Source organism: Triticum urartu, chromosome 2A (genome assembly GCF_056163025.1).
Source record: "Triticum urartu cultivar PI428250 chromosome 2A, HENAU_Tu73, whole genome shotgun sequence".
In the NCBI taxonomy this organism is placed as follows: domain Eukaryota; kingdom Viridiplantae; phylum Streptophyta; class Magnoliopsida; order Poales; family Poaceae; genus Triticum; species Triticum urartu.
The window spans coordinates 487,795,506-487,810,687 of NC_141874.1; the positions used below are offsets into that span (position 1 = coordinate 487,795,506).

Genomic DNA, 15,182 nt, shown 5'->3' on the forward strand with positions numbered 1-15,182 from the left:
ATGCATCTTTCTATTCTCCTCAGTATCTCCCCACCAAAAACCAGAAATCTCATCGGTGATAGACTTGCAAATACCTTTTGGTAATTTAAACACAGACATGGCATAAGAAGGTATTGCTTGTGCTACAGATTTGACCAAGATCTCCTTACCTTGAATCGAAAGTGTTTTCTCCTTCCAACCCTTCAATCTCTGGCAGACTCTATCAATCAAATGCTGAAAGCAGTCGCTCCTGTCCACCCCCACCATAGTAGGGAGGCCCAGATAAGTGTCAGATAGGGCTTCTGTCATAATGTTTAAATCTCTGCAAACAGTCTCTCTGACCTGGACACTCGTATTTGGGCTGAAGAAAATGCTTGATTTGGCATTACTCACAAGTTGTCCTGAGCTCGTACAATATGTATCAAGGACCCTTTTCAGAGTACCTGCATTATGTGAATCTGCCCTCATTAGAACCAGCGAATCATCTGCAAATAACAACTGCGAAATAGAGGGGGCGTTTCTACAGACCCTGACCCCCTCAAGGCCACCAATCTCCTGTTCATGTGCTAGCAAACTTGTTAGTCCTTCAGAACATAACAAAAATAGATATGGAGACAAAGGGTCTCCCTGACGTAGGCCTCTCGTGGGAGAAAATTCTTCAGTCTCAGTATTATTAAAACGTACTCGGTGGCTTACTGAAGATACACATTCCATAATCAGCTCTACCCAATGTGGATGAAAACCCATCTTCAACATTATCTTCTCCAAGAAGTTCCACTCTACTCTGTCATATGCTTCGTTCATGTCCAACTTAACAGCACAGAAACCGTTAGCCCCATGAGTTTTCTTTTTTATTGCATGAAAACTTTCATAGGCTACCAACACATTATCGGTGATGAGTCTACCTGGCACAAAGGCACTCTGTGTTGGAGATATAATCTCAGGGAGAATCTGTTTCAACCTATTCACAAGCATCTTTGAAATTATTTTATACACCACATTACAGAGACTGATGGGCCTATACTGTGTGATCAACTCTGGGCTCTCCACCTTTGGAATTAGCACAACATTTGTAGAATTCCAGCCATTAGGAATCTTCTTATTGTTTACTGCATTAAGAACCTCATCTGTCAGCTCATCGCCCACAATATGCCAAAATCTTTTAAAAAAGATTGCATGAAGTCCATCAGGACCAGGAGCTTTCATATCTCCTATTTGGAACAAAGCTTTACGGACCTCTTCTCTGGTATACTCAGCCAAAAGCAAATTATTCACTTCATTTGTAACCAAAGGATTTACAAAGTTTAATAGGCCCTGATCCACAACTGCCGAAGTGGATGTAAACAGATCATTAAAGTAATTCTGGATCATAGGCTTGAGATTATCATTACCTTCTACCCATAAACCATCACTGTTTTTAATCTTCTTTATTAACTTCCTACGTCGACGCGCCGAGGCTGAGTGGTGAAAATAAGCTGTGTTTCGGTCACCTCGGCGCAGCCAACTAACCTTCCCTCTCTGTGCCCAATATATCTCATCCTGTTCAAGCAAATTCTCAATCAACAAGGAGAGTTCCTTCTGTTGCAATTTTATACCTGGTGTCGGGCTAGCTTGCATGAGTGTTTCGAGCTCTCGTTGTGCATTTCTTAATCTCGATCTAGGCTCTTTCAGTACAGCCTGATCCCATGCATGCAAATCTTTGTGGACAGCAGCTAATTTAGCTCCTGCACCGGGACCAATACCCCTCTGGTCTGCTTTTAACCATGCCGTTTTCACCACCTCTTCAACAGTCTCCTCCGCTAGCCATCTAGCTTCAAAATTTCTTTTGTAAGTCGGCCTACTCTCTGCCACCCCAGCTAAGTGATTAGTATCCAAGCAAATGGGTCGGGGGTCAGACTTCCCCATCTCGAGGTTGCTCAGACCCGCCCAAGGGTGCATTAGTAGCCACTCCGCGTTTGAAACTGCCCTGTCCAGCCTCTCTCGTAAACCTCCTCGGAACCAGGTGAATTTGTCCCCTTCATATCCCAAATCTTCCAAAGAGCAGCCAGACAACGCATCCTGAAAAGCTTGGATGCGAGTGTGAGGGCGGGTAGCACCCCCCTCCTTCTCCGATGAGAGCAGAATCTCGTTAAAGTCCCCTATAACAGCCCACGGTAACCTGGATTGTGCATGAAGGTCCCGCAGCAGTTTGTACGTACGATCCTTATTTTCCCAGCTCGGCTCACCGTAGATCCCGGTGGGTCTCCACATATCTCCATTCTCCTCTTCTACCAAAACATTGATGAAATCAAGGGTGGAAGCCCGGGAGTAGATCCTCACCTCCTTCTTCCAGACCAAAAGTAGTCCACCCTTTCTACCATCTAAGCTGGGAGCAACGATCATCTCATCCATGCGTAATTTCCTCATCAACTCTTCTGCCTTAGCTTCATCCAAATGCGTTTCAGACAGAAAGAACGCATCCGGTTCATATCGCCTCTGGATATCCAGAAGCGAGCGAACTGTCGGGGCTCCCAGTATGCCCCGACAGTTCCAACTAATTAGTTTCATTGCCTCCGGCGATCACCCTCGAGGGGTGTCGCCGATGTGCTATTTGAACTTGTCTCACCGTCATTTGCTGACTTCATCCTTTTCAGGTCATGTATCTTTTGGGGTGTGTTCAACAAGCTCTTGTCTATGACCTCATTTGCTCCGTTCTCCAGCAGATTAACCTTATCACTCACAAAACCTTGGGGAGGTAAAGTACCAGCAAGCTCATGCCTGGCAGCCCCTCCACTTACCACAAAGTTGCCGTTCTCATCTATTAATCTCTTCCGTACCATGGGAACTACAGCCCCTTTGTTCCGCTCTGGCTCAACCTCCATATCTGTGTTTTCTTGAGGGTTAGGATCGCCAGGGTTACCACGCCAAGTACCAAAGCCTCGTCCTCTGCCCGCTGCAGCACCACCACGTCCACCACCTCTTTCCTCACCTCGCCCAAACGGGGCATCAAAGCTGACCAGCAACCAATCCCCCCATTCACATTCCTCCGATGGGTGTAACCCATCACCACATTCTGTAACAATATGGCCTATGAGTCCACAAAATTCACAGAAATCTAGAAGCTTTTCATATGTGACTGGATACTTCTTTTTCTCCTTCAAAGTCAGGGGAACAAAACGAACAAGTGGTGTATCTAGTTTAACAAAAACTCGAGCCCTCAAGTACTTCGTTGGGTTAATCCGACCCTCATTAACAATCACTTTAACTGGTGGAACCCCAACCTTTTTTGCTATCTTCTCTGCTATCTCTGTCTTCTTCATAAGCCCCTCCGGAATCCCGGTGATTCTTGCCCATACTGGAATGCGGTCAAGCTTATACTCTTGGACATTGGTCAAACCATCGTATTCCTCCAGAACCACAGCTGAGTTACAAAATAACCAAGGACCCCCGTTCATGACACGGTTCCAATCTCCCAAGCACAAGAATTGTGCGAGGAACAGATTTTCTCCCTTAGGTTTAAAGGTTACACCCTGCGCCGCCGCCCATGCGTTTCGCATAGACTTGAAGAGTGAGACATGGCTAAACGGCTTCTGAGTATGAACCTTAAAAATTGCTATCCATCTCGTCTCAGCTATCAGCCCATCGATCTCACCAGAGAGATCTAGTTCCTCCTCTTCCTCGCCATGGAGGTTCAGAACTTCAAATCTGTCCTCCAGGACTGCATCATACCCTCGGCCCCTCGATCCATCTCCACTGCTTGCCGGTCCGCCTGTTGCCGACGGCCTCGGCTCCGCAGTCTCTGATCCCTCCCTCTCCCTTGCTAATCCAGCCATGCACTCCGTTCTGGCAGTAGCCACACACCGGGGGAATCACGTGGGAACTCCTTAGGGGGAGATCGGACGTGAGATTATGCGATGTATCCGGGTAGATCTGGAACCCTAGCAGTGAGCCGCCGGGGATATCAGGAACCCTAGGTGCGCCCTAGGGGAGAGTTTTAAGGCGAACTTATTTCTACGGGATCTCTCCTCTTCTCTTTTTAGTGGGTCAGCCTGTTAGTTACTACGAGCGTTAATTCGTTCGTTCATTTTGTTTCTTCTGTTTTTTCCTTCTTTTCTTACTTTTGTTTGTTTTTCAGGAAAAATACATATTTCAAAATTAATTTACTTGAATTTGTAAAAGCGTTCATAACACATTCTTAAAACTTTCATCCAATGTGAAAATAAATGTTTGTGCAACTTGTAAAAAATGTGACGGCATTCAAAAAGAATTCTTGATATTTATAAGATGTTCGCATGTTCAAAACATTGTTTGTGATATTATTTCATAATTTTTTTAAAAAAACTTACAAAATGGTCTCGTAATTTTAAAAATGTTTGGTATTATTCTAAAAAAGTTCATGCATTTCAAAACATGCCAGTAACATTTCAAGAAATGTTTATACAATGTAAAAAATGTTCGCATGATTTCTTTTAAATGTTTTGCAGCATTCAAGAAGCGATTTTAACAATTTTGTTACTAATTGTGTCATGCTACTCTATTTTGTCACTAGAACTTTCGACTACTCAAACATGTCATCCTTCCATTACATGTGTGCTAAGAAAAGGCCACTTGGCACTGCTACCGTTCGGACAAAGGCATTCATTGGGGTAAACTGACCAAAATAACCCTAGACCCTGCCCGGGCTTCCTATAACCTATTGGTCTTAGGGGGTGTTTGTTTCCAGGGACTTTTTTGTGTAGGGACTAGAAAAAGTCCCTCTTAGAGACTTTTTTACCAAACGGGTGAGACTTTTTAGGGACTAAACTAGACATTTGGGACTAAATGAAGAAGACTCTCAAGGAGAGTCTTTTTGGGACTTTTTGAGACTTTTTCAACAATGCCCCTCCATGCACCCATTGGACCGCCACCCCATGATGTTGTTTGATTGTTATTTTTCTATATACTAGGGGCAACATAGTCATTTAATAACCTCTATGAAGGGACTAGGGACTTTTTAGTCTCTGGAAACAAACAGAGAGGGACTTTTTAGGGACTAGGGACTTTTTATTTGGGACTAGAAAAAGTCCTAGGACTAGAGAACCAAACACCATCTTAGTTGTCAGCACACAAAGAATTAAATTAGAAGAAAAAATAAGGACACACAGGGATTCGATCACCCATGTGGGAAGCTATTTTTGCTTCTAAGTTCATTCCCTGCATGCTGAAAAGTTGGATCCGCAAATTACATTAAGTTGTAGAGGAAACGATGACAAGTGAAGTCTATGGGTATTTTGGTCACTTCATCCTGATCAATGGCCTTTGATCGGATGGTAATGCTACCGAGTTGCATTTTTCAGCACACACGCTCAGTAGAAGGATGACATTTTTTTAGTAGCTGAAACTTTTAGTGTCAAACTTGAGTTGTGCGACACAACTGATGACAAAACTGGTAAAAAAAACCAAGAAAAAATGTCTGTGACATTTAAGTAAATATTCATATATTTTAAGGATATGGCTATGACAGTTTTAAAACATGTTTATACAATTTAAAAACGCCAAATTGGTTAGAAAAATGTTTCTTATCATTAAAAAAATGTTCAATGTATTTGAGAAATGTTCAATGTGTATCAAAAAAAGTTACATCTATATGAAAAATGTAAACATGTATTGAAACAAAAGGTCAAGATAGTATTTTAAAAATAAAAAATTAAAACAAAAACAAAGAAATAAACCGAAGAAAGCTGAAATAAACCTGATAAAAGAAATATAAAAAGATGAAACCAAAAAAAGGCATGGAAAGGTCTAAAACATGTCCATACTAATCTATAAAACCTTCCCAAAACTGCTAGATGGGCTGGTCCACTAAAGCGAGGGTGCCCACACCACCAGTGATGAGGCGACGATAGGTCTCGCAATAGACGAGAAATAGCCCTAGTAAGTGATAAATAGCCCCAAGGCCTCAACAGAACTGATGTATAGACGCTCTGGACCAAAAGTTGAGCTTAGATCAATCTGAGATATTAGTTGGGTTGTACTATGGAAGGAGATGTACCTCACAACAAAGTGTTTCCGGAAGAAGAAGAAGAAAACGTGTTCCGGCAAGAATCACTGAACGTGAATGTGTCTATACCACTGCAAGTCATTGCATAAAAAAAGTCTCGATCGAAATGCCTCAATACGGACATCGCAAATGTCTGCGAACACGCCTGTGATATGTCCCAAGTGCAACAACCGCCAAGGTACGGTACCAAATTTATCAGTCCATGCCCTATACCCTCTGTTATGACTAGCAAGTATTTTCGTCTTTTCAATTTATAGATCCCACACATATCTTTAGATCATCTATTTTATATTAATACAATATAAGTTGTATATCTTAAAAATTATAACATTATAAAACATAACATTTGAAGTTTTTAATGATATATTTTCTATGATATATAACTCATATTAGATGAGTCAAATTCTTTTTTAATCGGACGAAGTTTGTTATTGGAAACGGTACTTCTACGAGATTCCGGGAGGATACATGGCTAGGGGATACGCCCCTCGCGATTCAATATCCTTCTTTCTATAGCATGTTCAACGGAGAGATGCAACCGTTGAGACAGTATGTTAGTCCACGCCTCTTAATATTCACTTCAGGAGAGCGCTAGCCGGAAACCGTTGGGAAGCCTGGCTCCGTCTTGTGAGAAGATTGATGGATGTTCAACTAACTCAATGACCCGATCAGTTGTGTTGGAAGCTAATTAGGAATGGAGAGTTTATAGTTAAATCCATGTTTTTGGATGTTATTAATTCTAGCTCTATTCCTAATTCGAAACATGTGTGGCATGTCAAAGTTCCCTTGAGAGTTAAACTGTTTATGTGGTTTGTTCACAAACAAGCCATTTTAACTAAGGATAACTCGATAAAATGCAACTGGAATGAATCCACTAGATGTAGCTTTTGTGATCGGGATGAATCCATCAAACACCTCTTTCTTGATTGCCCCTTGGCAAAAATTCTTTGGTAGTCGGTGCGCATAGCCTTTAATATTACTCCTCCTAATAATATCAACATGTTATTTTGTGACGTGGCTTGATGGGGTTGAGTTCCAAACAGCGAGACACATTCGCGTAGGAGTGTGTGCCTTACTATGGGCTATCTGAAATTGCAGAAATGATTTGGTCTTTAACAGAATAACAAATACTCATTTTTTGCAGGTTATCTTTCGAGCCACTGCGTTGATCCGTATGTGGTCGCTACTCACTCCGATGGAGGCCAGGAGCGTTTGGTTACTGGATCTATCCAACGGGAGATGGTAGCACGGGATATTTTCAACCGGTTTGGATGACGATCATGTAATAGGATAGACAATTAGTTTTCCTATCTTTATTTTGCTAGCCGATTGTGATTTTATTTTTGTTCTTTTGCTCTTTGTGAGCATGTTTTGTATTTTGTTAAGACTTTAAGACTACCGTCGAACTATTTTGCTTGGTAATAAAGGTGGCCATATGCATCGTTCTGATGCAGAGGTCGGGGATACCCCTTTTCGAAAAAAATTAGTCAAACTGCCGATCTAAGGATATATGTGGACCTTACAAATCGGAAAAAAGGTGAGTGTTTCCCCGGGTAAAAAAGAAGCATGGCTTAGATGGATTGGATCTAGGTGGTGGAACCAGTCAGACTCAAGTCTAAACTTGACATTGGTGCTCGCATTTTTTAAATTTGTTTCAATTTTTTTAAAAATATTCATTCAGTGGAAGGAGATATTCTCGTCGACTATGAGACGTTTGTGATGATGTTATCAATCTAAAAATATTGTGTGCGTGGATGCGTGCGTTTATAGTGATGACTGTATATGTGTATGTGAGCATATGCGACTATACTATGTTTCAAAAAAATTGAGAAATTGATGAGTGATTGTGAATTTAAGTTACAAAATAATGCTCCTTCCGTCTCAGAATAAGTGATGTACAAAGTTGAATCACTTATTTTAGAATAGAGGAAGTACATTGCAATTCGTTTTAAATTGTTCTTTCCGCAAAAACTACTCGAAACCACCGGACGATTTGCGAACGGCGATGCAAACCAGGCAGAGCGGTGAGCCGTCCGTCCGTATGTTCTGTTCTGTTCCAATGGTGGACCCCGACCCCGAGAGACAGAACAAAAAGAGTGTCGATTCTCCCTCACAGACACCTGGCTTCTCGACCCCCACGCTGCCACGCAGAGCATCCCTCTCCCCCTCCCGTTCCGGTAGCCACCGCCGACGAATCCATAGACAGTAGTAGTAGCTGTAGAGTAGCAGCAAGAGCACTCTACAACTCCGTGCCACCAGAAAAAGGCTCACCAACCAGACTAGACAGAAGAGGCATCGACGGTTCCACCTTCCGTCCGCTCCGCCCGCCTGCCTGCTGATTTAGCTCCTCCACCAGAAGGCGCCCCAAAAGTCAGAAATAGTTTCGGCCCACGGTGGCCGAGGAGTTAAGGAGGTGTGGTGAGCCGTGGCCGTCAGGCCCCGAGGCCGTCAATGGCCCAGTATATATACGCCACCACAGCCCGCTGCTGCTGCAGCTCCGCACGCGCCCACCCCGCGATCCCGCTCCAGGCTCCCGCGCCAGCCCCGTCCTCGTCTCGATCGCCGCTCCGGTGGAGGTCGGCCATGGGCGCGAGCGATCGCCTGGCGGTGGCCGCCGCCAGGCCGCGTCACGCGGCGCCGTGCGCGGCGACCGTGCTGGGCGAGCCGCTGCCGGCCTCCGACGACCACGGCCTCGTCCACCCCAGCGCCGACTTCGCCGCGCAGGCCCTTGTCTCCTCTCCGCAGCAGGTCTCCCTTTTTTCTCCACTTCCCATTTCGATTATGTTGATTCGGCCCCAGACGGGTGTCGTACGTTTTGTCCTTCCGTTTCGAGGTGCATAGTATGCGGCTAGTTGTGATCCATCGCTACCCACTCACGGGGTCAGATAAGGCAGATAGGGACTGACTGGACATAAGTAGACAAGTACTGAAGTTGTTAGGGTTGGTGAATTGGGAGCGCGGGTTAATTCCCATTTTCCTAGGGTCAGTGAATTTACTACTGACTACTGACCGCCGAGTTGAACATTCCCTGATTGTGTTGATTTCTGGTGGATATGATGACTGATGACTGATCTTGCTGTTTTTCTCAATGACTGCCAACCAGTACCTGGAGATGTATCAGCGGTCGATTGACGATCCTGCCGGGTTCTGGTCAGAGATCGCTGAAACATTCTACTGGAAGCAGAAGTGGAGCCCTGAGGAAGTCTGTAATGAGAACCTTGATGTCACAAAGGGGCCGATCAAGATCGAAGTAAGCACGTGCCTAAGCGTGTCCGATTTCGGTGCTAGCTTGTTTGTGATGGGAGGACAGAGTGTCGATGAACGTTGTTGGTGTTTTGGCAGTGGTTTAAAGGGGGCAAAACTAACATATGCCACAATGCCGTGGACCGCTACGTGGAGGCCGGGGACGGTGCGAAGATTGCCATGTATTGGGAGGGGAATGAGCCTGATCAGGATGGGAAGCTCACATACTCAGAGCTCTTGGATAAGGTTTGCCAGGTAAATATGCTGTTATGATGAAACAACTGCATGTAACATGTCCTGATGTATGCAGACATGGTTTAATTATTTTGGGGTGCTTTGTTGCAGCTGGCCAATTATTTGAAGAGTGTCGGAGTTGAAAAAGGTGATGCTGTGGTGATCTACTTGCCGATGCTCATGGAGCTGCCTATTGCAATGCTTGCATGCGCTCGCATTGGTGCTGTGCACTCTGTAAGTTTTACCCCAGTCTGCACTTCCAGTTAGTCTGATTTACCCTATACATGTTACCATGTTATGAGGCTGAATTATTATTCAGGTGGTGTTTGCTGGTTTCTCCGCCGATGCAATAGCCCAAAGGATCACTGACTGCAAGCCTAAGGTTGTGATTACATGCAATGCTGTCAAAAGGGGGCAGAAACTCATCCCTCTCAAAGATATAGTAGATGCGTCTCTTGTTGAAAGTGCAAAAAATGGTGTCACAGTAGGTAAGATCCATAATACGACTTCCATGAGCACTAGCTATTTTAAGCTTTCCAGGCAGTCTAACTTGCTACCTTCCTGATAAATGTTATTTTTGTATTATTCTCACCTACATATGTCCACACTATACATACAAATATTTATCGTGATACCGCATTTGTATCCGAAAATTGCAACAGTGTACATAGGTGCAATTTGAATTCCATTTTTTTGAAAATACAAAAAGATCTCGTACATGTGCATGTTGAATGTAGTGTATACCTGCAAATTTTGGTACAAAAATGTGTCCATTTCTTTCCTACAATAAAAACACGCAATTGTGTACATTATAGTTCCTGTTTTAGTCCCTAAAACTCTCTGCGGCACACAAAGAGTCATTTATTTTGCCCAACATCCCACATTATACATTTGCAATCCAAAAATTAGATTTCCTTTTTCCAAACTCAGAAGTGTAACTGAAAAATAAAGTGAAATTACCAGATGTGCGCGTGCCCAGGCGCAGAGCAAAAACACTCACCTGTATCCCTCGATACTTTGGTGGTGGCCACTTTTTCACATCTTTCCGGCTTAGCCTCTTGGGGTATATTAAGACATTAAGTCTTGCTGTTCTTCATTGATGCCTTATGCAATGTCTGAACTCTGAAGTGTCAGTATACTCTTGATCATGGATGCTACTTCTTCTGGGAAAAATTGTATTCAATGATCATATGCACAGAATTGGTTTAGAGAAATCTAATCCAAAGTCTGAAGTTTTCTCATGTACAGAGTTTCTTTTGCTGAGCAGGCATTTGTTTGACATATGAAAATCAGTTGGCCATGAAGAAAGAGGACACACAATGGATAGCTGGAAGAGATGTCTGGTGGCAGGTATATCCAAATTAAACAAGTTCAACAATTTCTATGTATCTGATTTTTAAGCACAGAACATTCCGGAAACTTCTTTATCAACCGGGAGATCTCCTTTCAACCTTTTTGTTTTGTATTCTATATTACAAGTATGCGAGTTATTTCTCAATACGAGATGATGTGCCCCCAGGATGTTGTGCCCAATTTCCCAACTAGATGTGATGTGGAATGGGTTGATGCAGAGGATCCATTGTTTCTTCTGTACACTAGTGGCAGCACAGGAAAACCAAAGGTACCCTTAACCCCGTAGACTATTGTATATCCCTTGGATATAAAATAAAGATACTGTGAAGTGTGCAGGGTGTATTGCATACAACGGGGGGCTATATGGTATATGCCGCAACAACATTTAAACATGCATTTGATTACAAGCCAACAGACATATACTGGTAAGGTGTAAAAATTTGGGGTCTTCAGGGGGCATAAATTTGGTCGCGGTATTATGGAAGCTGAGTTTTCTTACTGTAGTTTCCCTGTTTCACTTACATCAGGTGCACTGCAGACTGTGGCTGGATTACTGGACATAGTTATGTGACTTATGGTCCTCTCCTGAATGGAGCCACAGTTCTCGTTTATGAAGGGGTAATTTCAGAGGAAAACTAGTTCATATGTTATATAGTCATGATCTAAGGGTCACCCTTTGCTTTTGAGGCTTATTTAGATTGGACTATGGTTGTAACTTATTTCTTCAATGGAACTTGTAGGCTCCAAACTACCCTGATCCTGGTCGGTGTTGGGACATCGTTGACAAATACGGAGTGACAATATTTTATACTGCACCAACACTTATCCGTTCACTCATGCGTGATGGTTCCGTGGTATGCTGTTATTTTTTTTCTTGTGTGCTCATTTGAACATTTAGTCTCGTCATCAGTTAAGTGGTGCAGTGAGGCAGCACTTCTTTTCCTCATAAAATGATTTTTTATCTACCGGGAAGCTTTTTCTACCATATAGTATTCTTTTATGTTGCAAAATAATGGTGCAACAACATATGCTCCCAAGCGAAATCTCTAATAATCTCTGTACGTTTATGAAAATTTAATTTTTAATTTAGTTAATTTTGCCCCACACATATATCTTTTGTATATATCCCTTTTGGTTTTATGATATATTTTGCAGTATGTTGATCGGTACTCTCGTAAGTCTCTTCGAGTTTTAGGAAGTGTGGGTGAGCCAATTAATCCAACTGCATGGAGGTTTGTGTTTATCTCCTTAGTCTGAAAATCTCAATACGTTGAAAAGATCTTACTCACTATTGTTCATGTCAGGTGGTTCTATAATGTTGTCGGTGATTCGAGATGCCCCATATCAGACACTTGGTGGCAGACTGAAACTGGTGGTTTTATGGTAATTGTGTTTTAAATTGTGTGTGGGAAATTTCGGAGCTCTCAAAGTGAGTTTCATCTTACTTGTTGAATCGAACTGTAATGCTTGCTCTTGTTAGATTACACCTTTACCTGGCGCTTGGCCTCAGAAACCAGGATCTGCTACATTTCCTTTCTTTGGTGTACAGGTATACATAATACATGACTTCAATAAAATGGAAGTTTCATTACCCCTCTTACTTTGTAATTACTGTGCACATGCTGATTCACAGCCAGTGATTGTTGACGAAAAAGGACGGGAAATGACTGGAGAATGCAGTGGATACCTTTGCATAAAGAACTCATGGCCTGGAGCTTTCCGCACTCTGTATGGAGATAAGGACAGATATGAGACAACATACTTCAAACCATTCTCTGGCTATTATTTCTCTGGTGATGGTTGTAGGAGGTAACTTATCAAACATTTATTTAAACTTTGGCCAAAACTTCTTCATAATTGAAGAGGATTGATAGTAGTCTGGAATAGAAATGTGATCCAGAATTACATGTTCTTAGCTGAACAAATTAAATTTGTGTCAGGGACAAAGATGGTTACCATTGGCTGACAGGAAGAGTGGATGATGTTATCAATGTCAGGTAATTTAGCTACTTATATTATATGGTTCACGCTTCCTTGAATTGAAATTATTAGATGGCTTTAAAAGGCTTTGAAGCTGCAAATATTTGACCCATATTATAAAACTGTAGTGGGCATCGGATTGGTACAGCAGAGGTTGAATCTGCTCTTGTTTCACATCCAAAATGTGCCGAGGCCGCTGTTGTCGGAATTGACCATGAGGTCCGGTCCAGTACTTGTTTTTCCTGTCTTTCTGGCTCCATATCATGACCCCCACCATGGCTTCGTCCAAACTGAGGTCTTAATCAGTAATACTTGTTTCAGGTTAAAGGTCAGGGAATCTACGCATTTGTAACTTTGGTGGATGGTGTTCCTTACAGTGATGATCTACGAAAAAGCCTCATTATGGCGGTCCGCAGCCAGGTATTTTCTTCCGATAGTTTCTTATTGTGATGGTTGCTACTGCAAGAGATCCATGTGTGATGGAATGAACCCGGCTAACAATGGCTCCGCTGGTTCTGGAGAAGTTGGTACCTGATTTTTCTTGCCCTGCTGATCTGAAGAAATAATGCTTGTGCTTTTTCAATGATGGAACCTACAATTTCAACATGCTTTACTAGTTTTTTAAAATCTTTTGAGATTGGATGGAACTTTTTCTTCTAAAGGTTTTTTCAGTCTGTGCAACACAGTTTTTCTTGACACTCCAAATTTTTTGAAACGAGTGTAAAGACATACATGGTGTCATTTTGTGGCAGATTGGCGCGTTTGCAGCACCTGACAAGATCCACTGGGCACCGGGGCTCCCGAAGACACGGAGCGGCAAGATCATGCGAAGAATATTGCGGAAAATTGCCTCCAGGCAGCTGGATGAGCTTGGTGACACGAGCACGCTTGCTGATCCTGGTGTGGTCGACCAGCTGATATCGCTTAGCGATAGTTAGCGTGTGAGGATGGAGATGGCACGTTGTCACCTATACTTGTAGCACGTCTCATTTTCTTTCTTACCTCGGGTGCTAAATACAGAGAATCCGTTTATATGTGCCACGCATGGCCTCATGATTCCCCTGACTTATTCAGTACCTTGAGGTTCGGGAGTTGCATCTTGCAAGTCAAGTGAGATGTAAATGTAAATTGTTGGATCACATCACAGAAAAATACTCCTACGTAGTATATAAATATAAATGTATGCAAGTATGTATTAGCTGCATTAATGTGAGACGAACACTTGAAGGTGACTTGAGTGGATATTGAGGTTTCCTCTTTATTAAGTAATCTCCTATATTATTATTTTGTAAAATCCAGGATGATGTTGCGAAGAGTATCTAGGGGGGAACGTAGCTCGTTGTGAAAGACACGAGCATTCCTGGAGTCCCATAACTTCCAGAGGATGGCGCCAAATGTTGATGTCGAGGCTGACCGGCGTTGGAGTCTCCCAAAGGAGGTCGATGGAGTGAGGGAATTGCAGCCCCAACCAGATCTGGGCCGCACAGGGGCAATGAATGGCAAGGTGTGTCGCGTCCTCTAGAGTGAGGTCGCACCAAGGACATGCCGTAACAGAGGAGATGGTCTTGCGATGTAAGTACGCCATCGTGCTCAGCCTGTCATGATGAATAATCCAGCCGAAGATCTTGACCTTGATAGGTGCCATGGAGCTCCAGATATACCTGGTGTTGAGATCAATCTCGTGGTCGGAGGATAGCAGTGAGTAGGTGCACCTCGAGGAGAACGAGGAGCCGTGGGCGAGGAACCTGTCATCGGGCGCATCGCTAGTGGCAACATCCTACAATAAAGACAAAACAGACGCAAGCTCTACAGAAGCAACATTGGTTAGGTGGTTCCGCAGAGTAGCGAGTAAACCATTTTGCATGACTTGTGATATCAGAACCGAGGGTGAGGTGGAGTGGGAGAATAGGTGTGGATAGGTGTCTGCGAGTGGAGTCGGAAGCAGCCAAGCGTCAAGCAAGAAGTAGGTGGAGGTGCCATTGTCGGTAAGGACAAAAGAGATTGTGCGGAGGCAGCTAAGTTGTGCGTTTATAATTTTCCAAAGGTAGGAGGGGTTGTGGGGTTTATTTTCAAAGTCAAGAGAGTAGTGTTGGAAGAACCAGTTCATCCAAGGTAGGTCGTGTTTTTGGAGAAGTTTAAAAGCAAATTTCATGAGGAGGCAGTTGTTTTGGAGAAGAAGGTTTTTGATGCTTAGCCCACCAGCAGTTTTGGGTTGCAAACGTTTTTTCAAGTGATAAGGCACTTAGTTCCGGAGCAGGATTCTTCGACAGCCCAGAAGAAGGATCTTCGGATAGCGGCTAACATTTTCAATACCTTCTTGGGGAACCTAAAAACGGACATGAAGCTAGTGAGTGGCGAGGGCGTCGAGAGTAGA

General features: G+C 43.3%; 2 protein-coding genes across 2 annotated transcripts; one reads left to right on the forward strand and one right to left on the reverse strand.

Annotated features, from left to right (window-relative positions):
* Positions 1 to 880: 880 nt before the first annotated feature.
* On the reverse strand, positions 881 to 2,370 carry LOC147985568 (uncharacterized). The gene is made up of 3 exons (XM_087541641.1): positions 1,470 to 2,370; positions 1,004 to 1,304; positions 881 to 884 (listed from the first exon to the last, which is right to left on the reverse strand). The coding sequence occupies exons 1-3, from the start codon at positions 2,368 to 2,370 to the stop codon at positions 881 to 883; spliced, it is 1,206 nt and encodes a 401-aa protein (XP_087397767.1).
* Positions 2,371 to 8,111: 5,741 nt separating this feature from the next.
* Positions 8,112 to 14,050, forward strand: LOC125537987 (acetyl-coenzyme A synthetase, chloroplastic/glyoxysomal). Its single transcript, XM_048701301.2, has 18 exons — positions 8,112 to 8,746; positions 9,102 to 9,248; positions 9,341 to 9,496; positions 9,587 to 9,709; positions 9,795 to 9,963; positions 10,743 to 10,825; positions 10,995 to 11,096; positions 11,165 to 11,253; positions 11,356 to 11,446; positions 11,569 to 11,682; positions 11,984 to 12,060; positions 12,133 to 12,211; positions 12,309 to 12,377; positions 12,462 to 12,637; positions 12,769 to 12,825; positions 12,937 to 13,027; positions 13,130 to 13,228; positions 13,561 to 14,050. The coding sequence occupies exons 1-18, from the start codon at positions 8,450 to 8,452 to the stop codon at positions 13,744 to 13,746; spliced, it is 2,205 nt and encodes a 734-aa protein (XP_048557258.1). The 5' UTR covers positions 8,112 to 8,449; the 3' UTR covers positions 13,747 to 14,050.
* The last annotated feature ends 1,132 nt before the right edge of the window (positions 14,051 to 15,182 follow it).

Excerpts from the sequence above, each read along its gene's own strand:
- LOC147985568 (XM_087541641.1), bottom strand. The coding sequence starts at position 2,370 with ATGGATGAGATGATCGTTGCTCCCAGCTTAGATGGTAGAAAGGGTGGA. Across the intron at positions 1,305-1,469 it reads GGTTAGTTGGCTGCGCCGAG|TTGTGGATCAGGGCCTATTA; the intron begins GTGACCGAAACA and ends CCACTTCGGCAG.
- LOC125537987 (XM_048701301.2), top strand. The coding sequence starts at position 8,450 with ATGGCCCAGTATATATACGCCACCACAGCCCGCTGCTGCTGCAGCTCC. Across the intron at positions 11,447-11,568 it reads CAGTTCTCGTTTATGAAGGG|GCTCCAAACTACCCTGATCC; the intron begins GTAATTTCAGAG and ends TGGAACTTGTAG. Across the intron at positions 13,229-13,560 it reads TTATGGCGGTCCGCAGCCAG|ATTGGCGCGTTTGCAGCACC; the intron begins GTATTTTCTTCC and ends ATTTTGTGGCAG.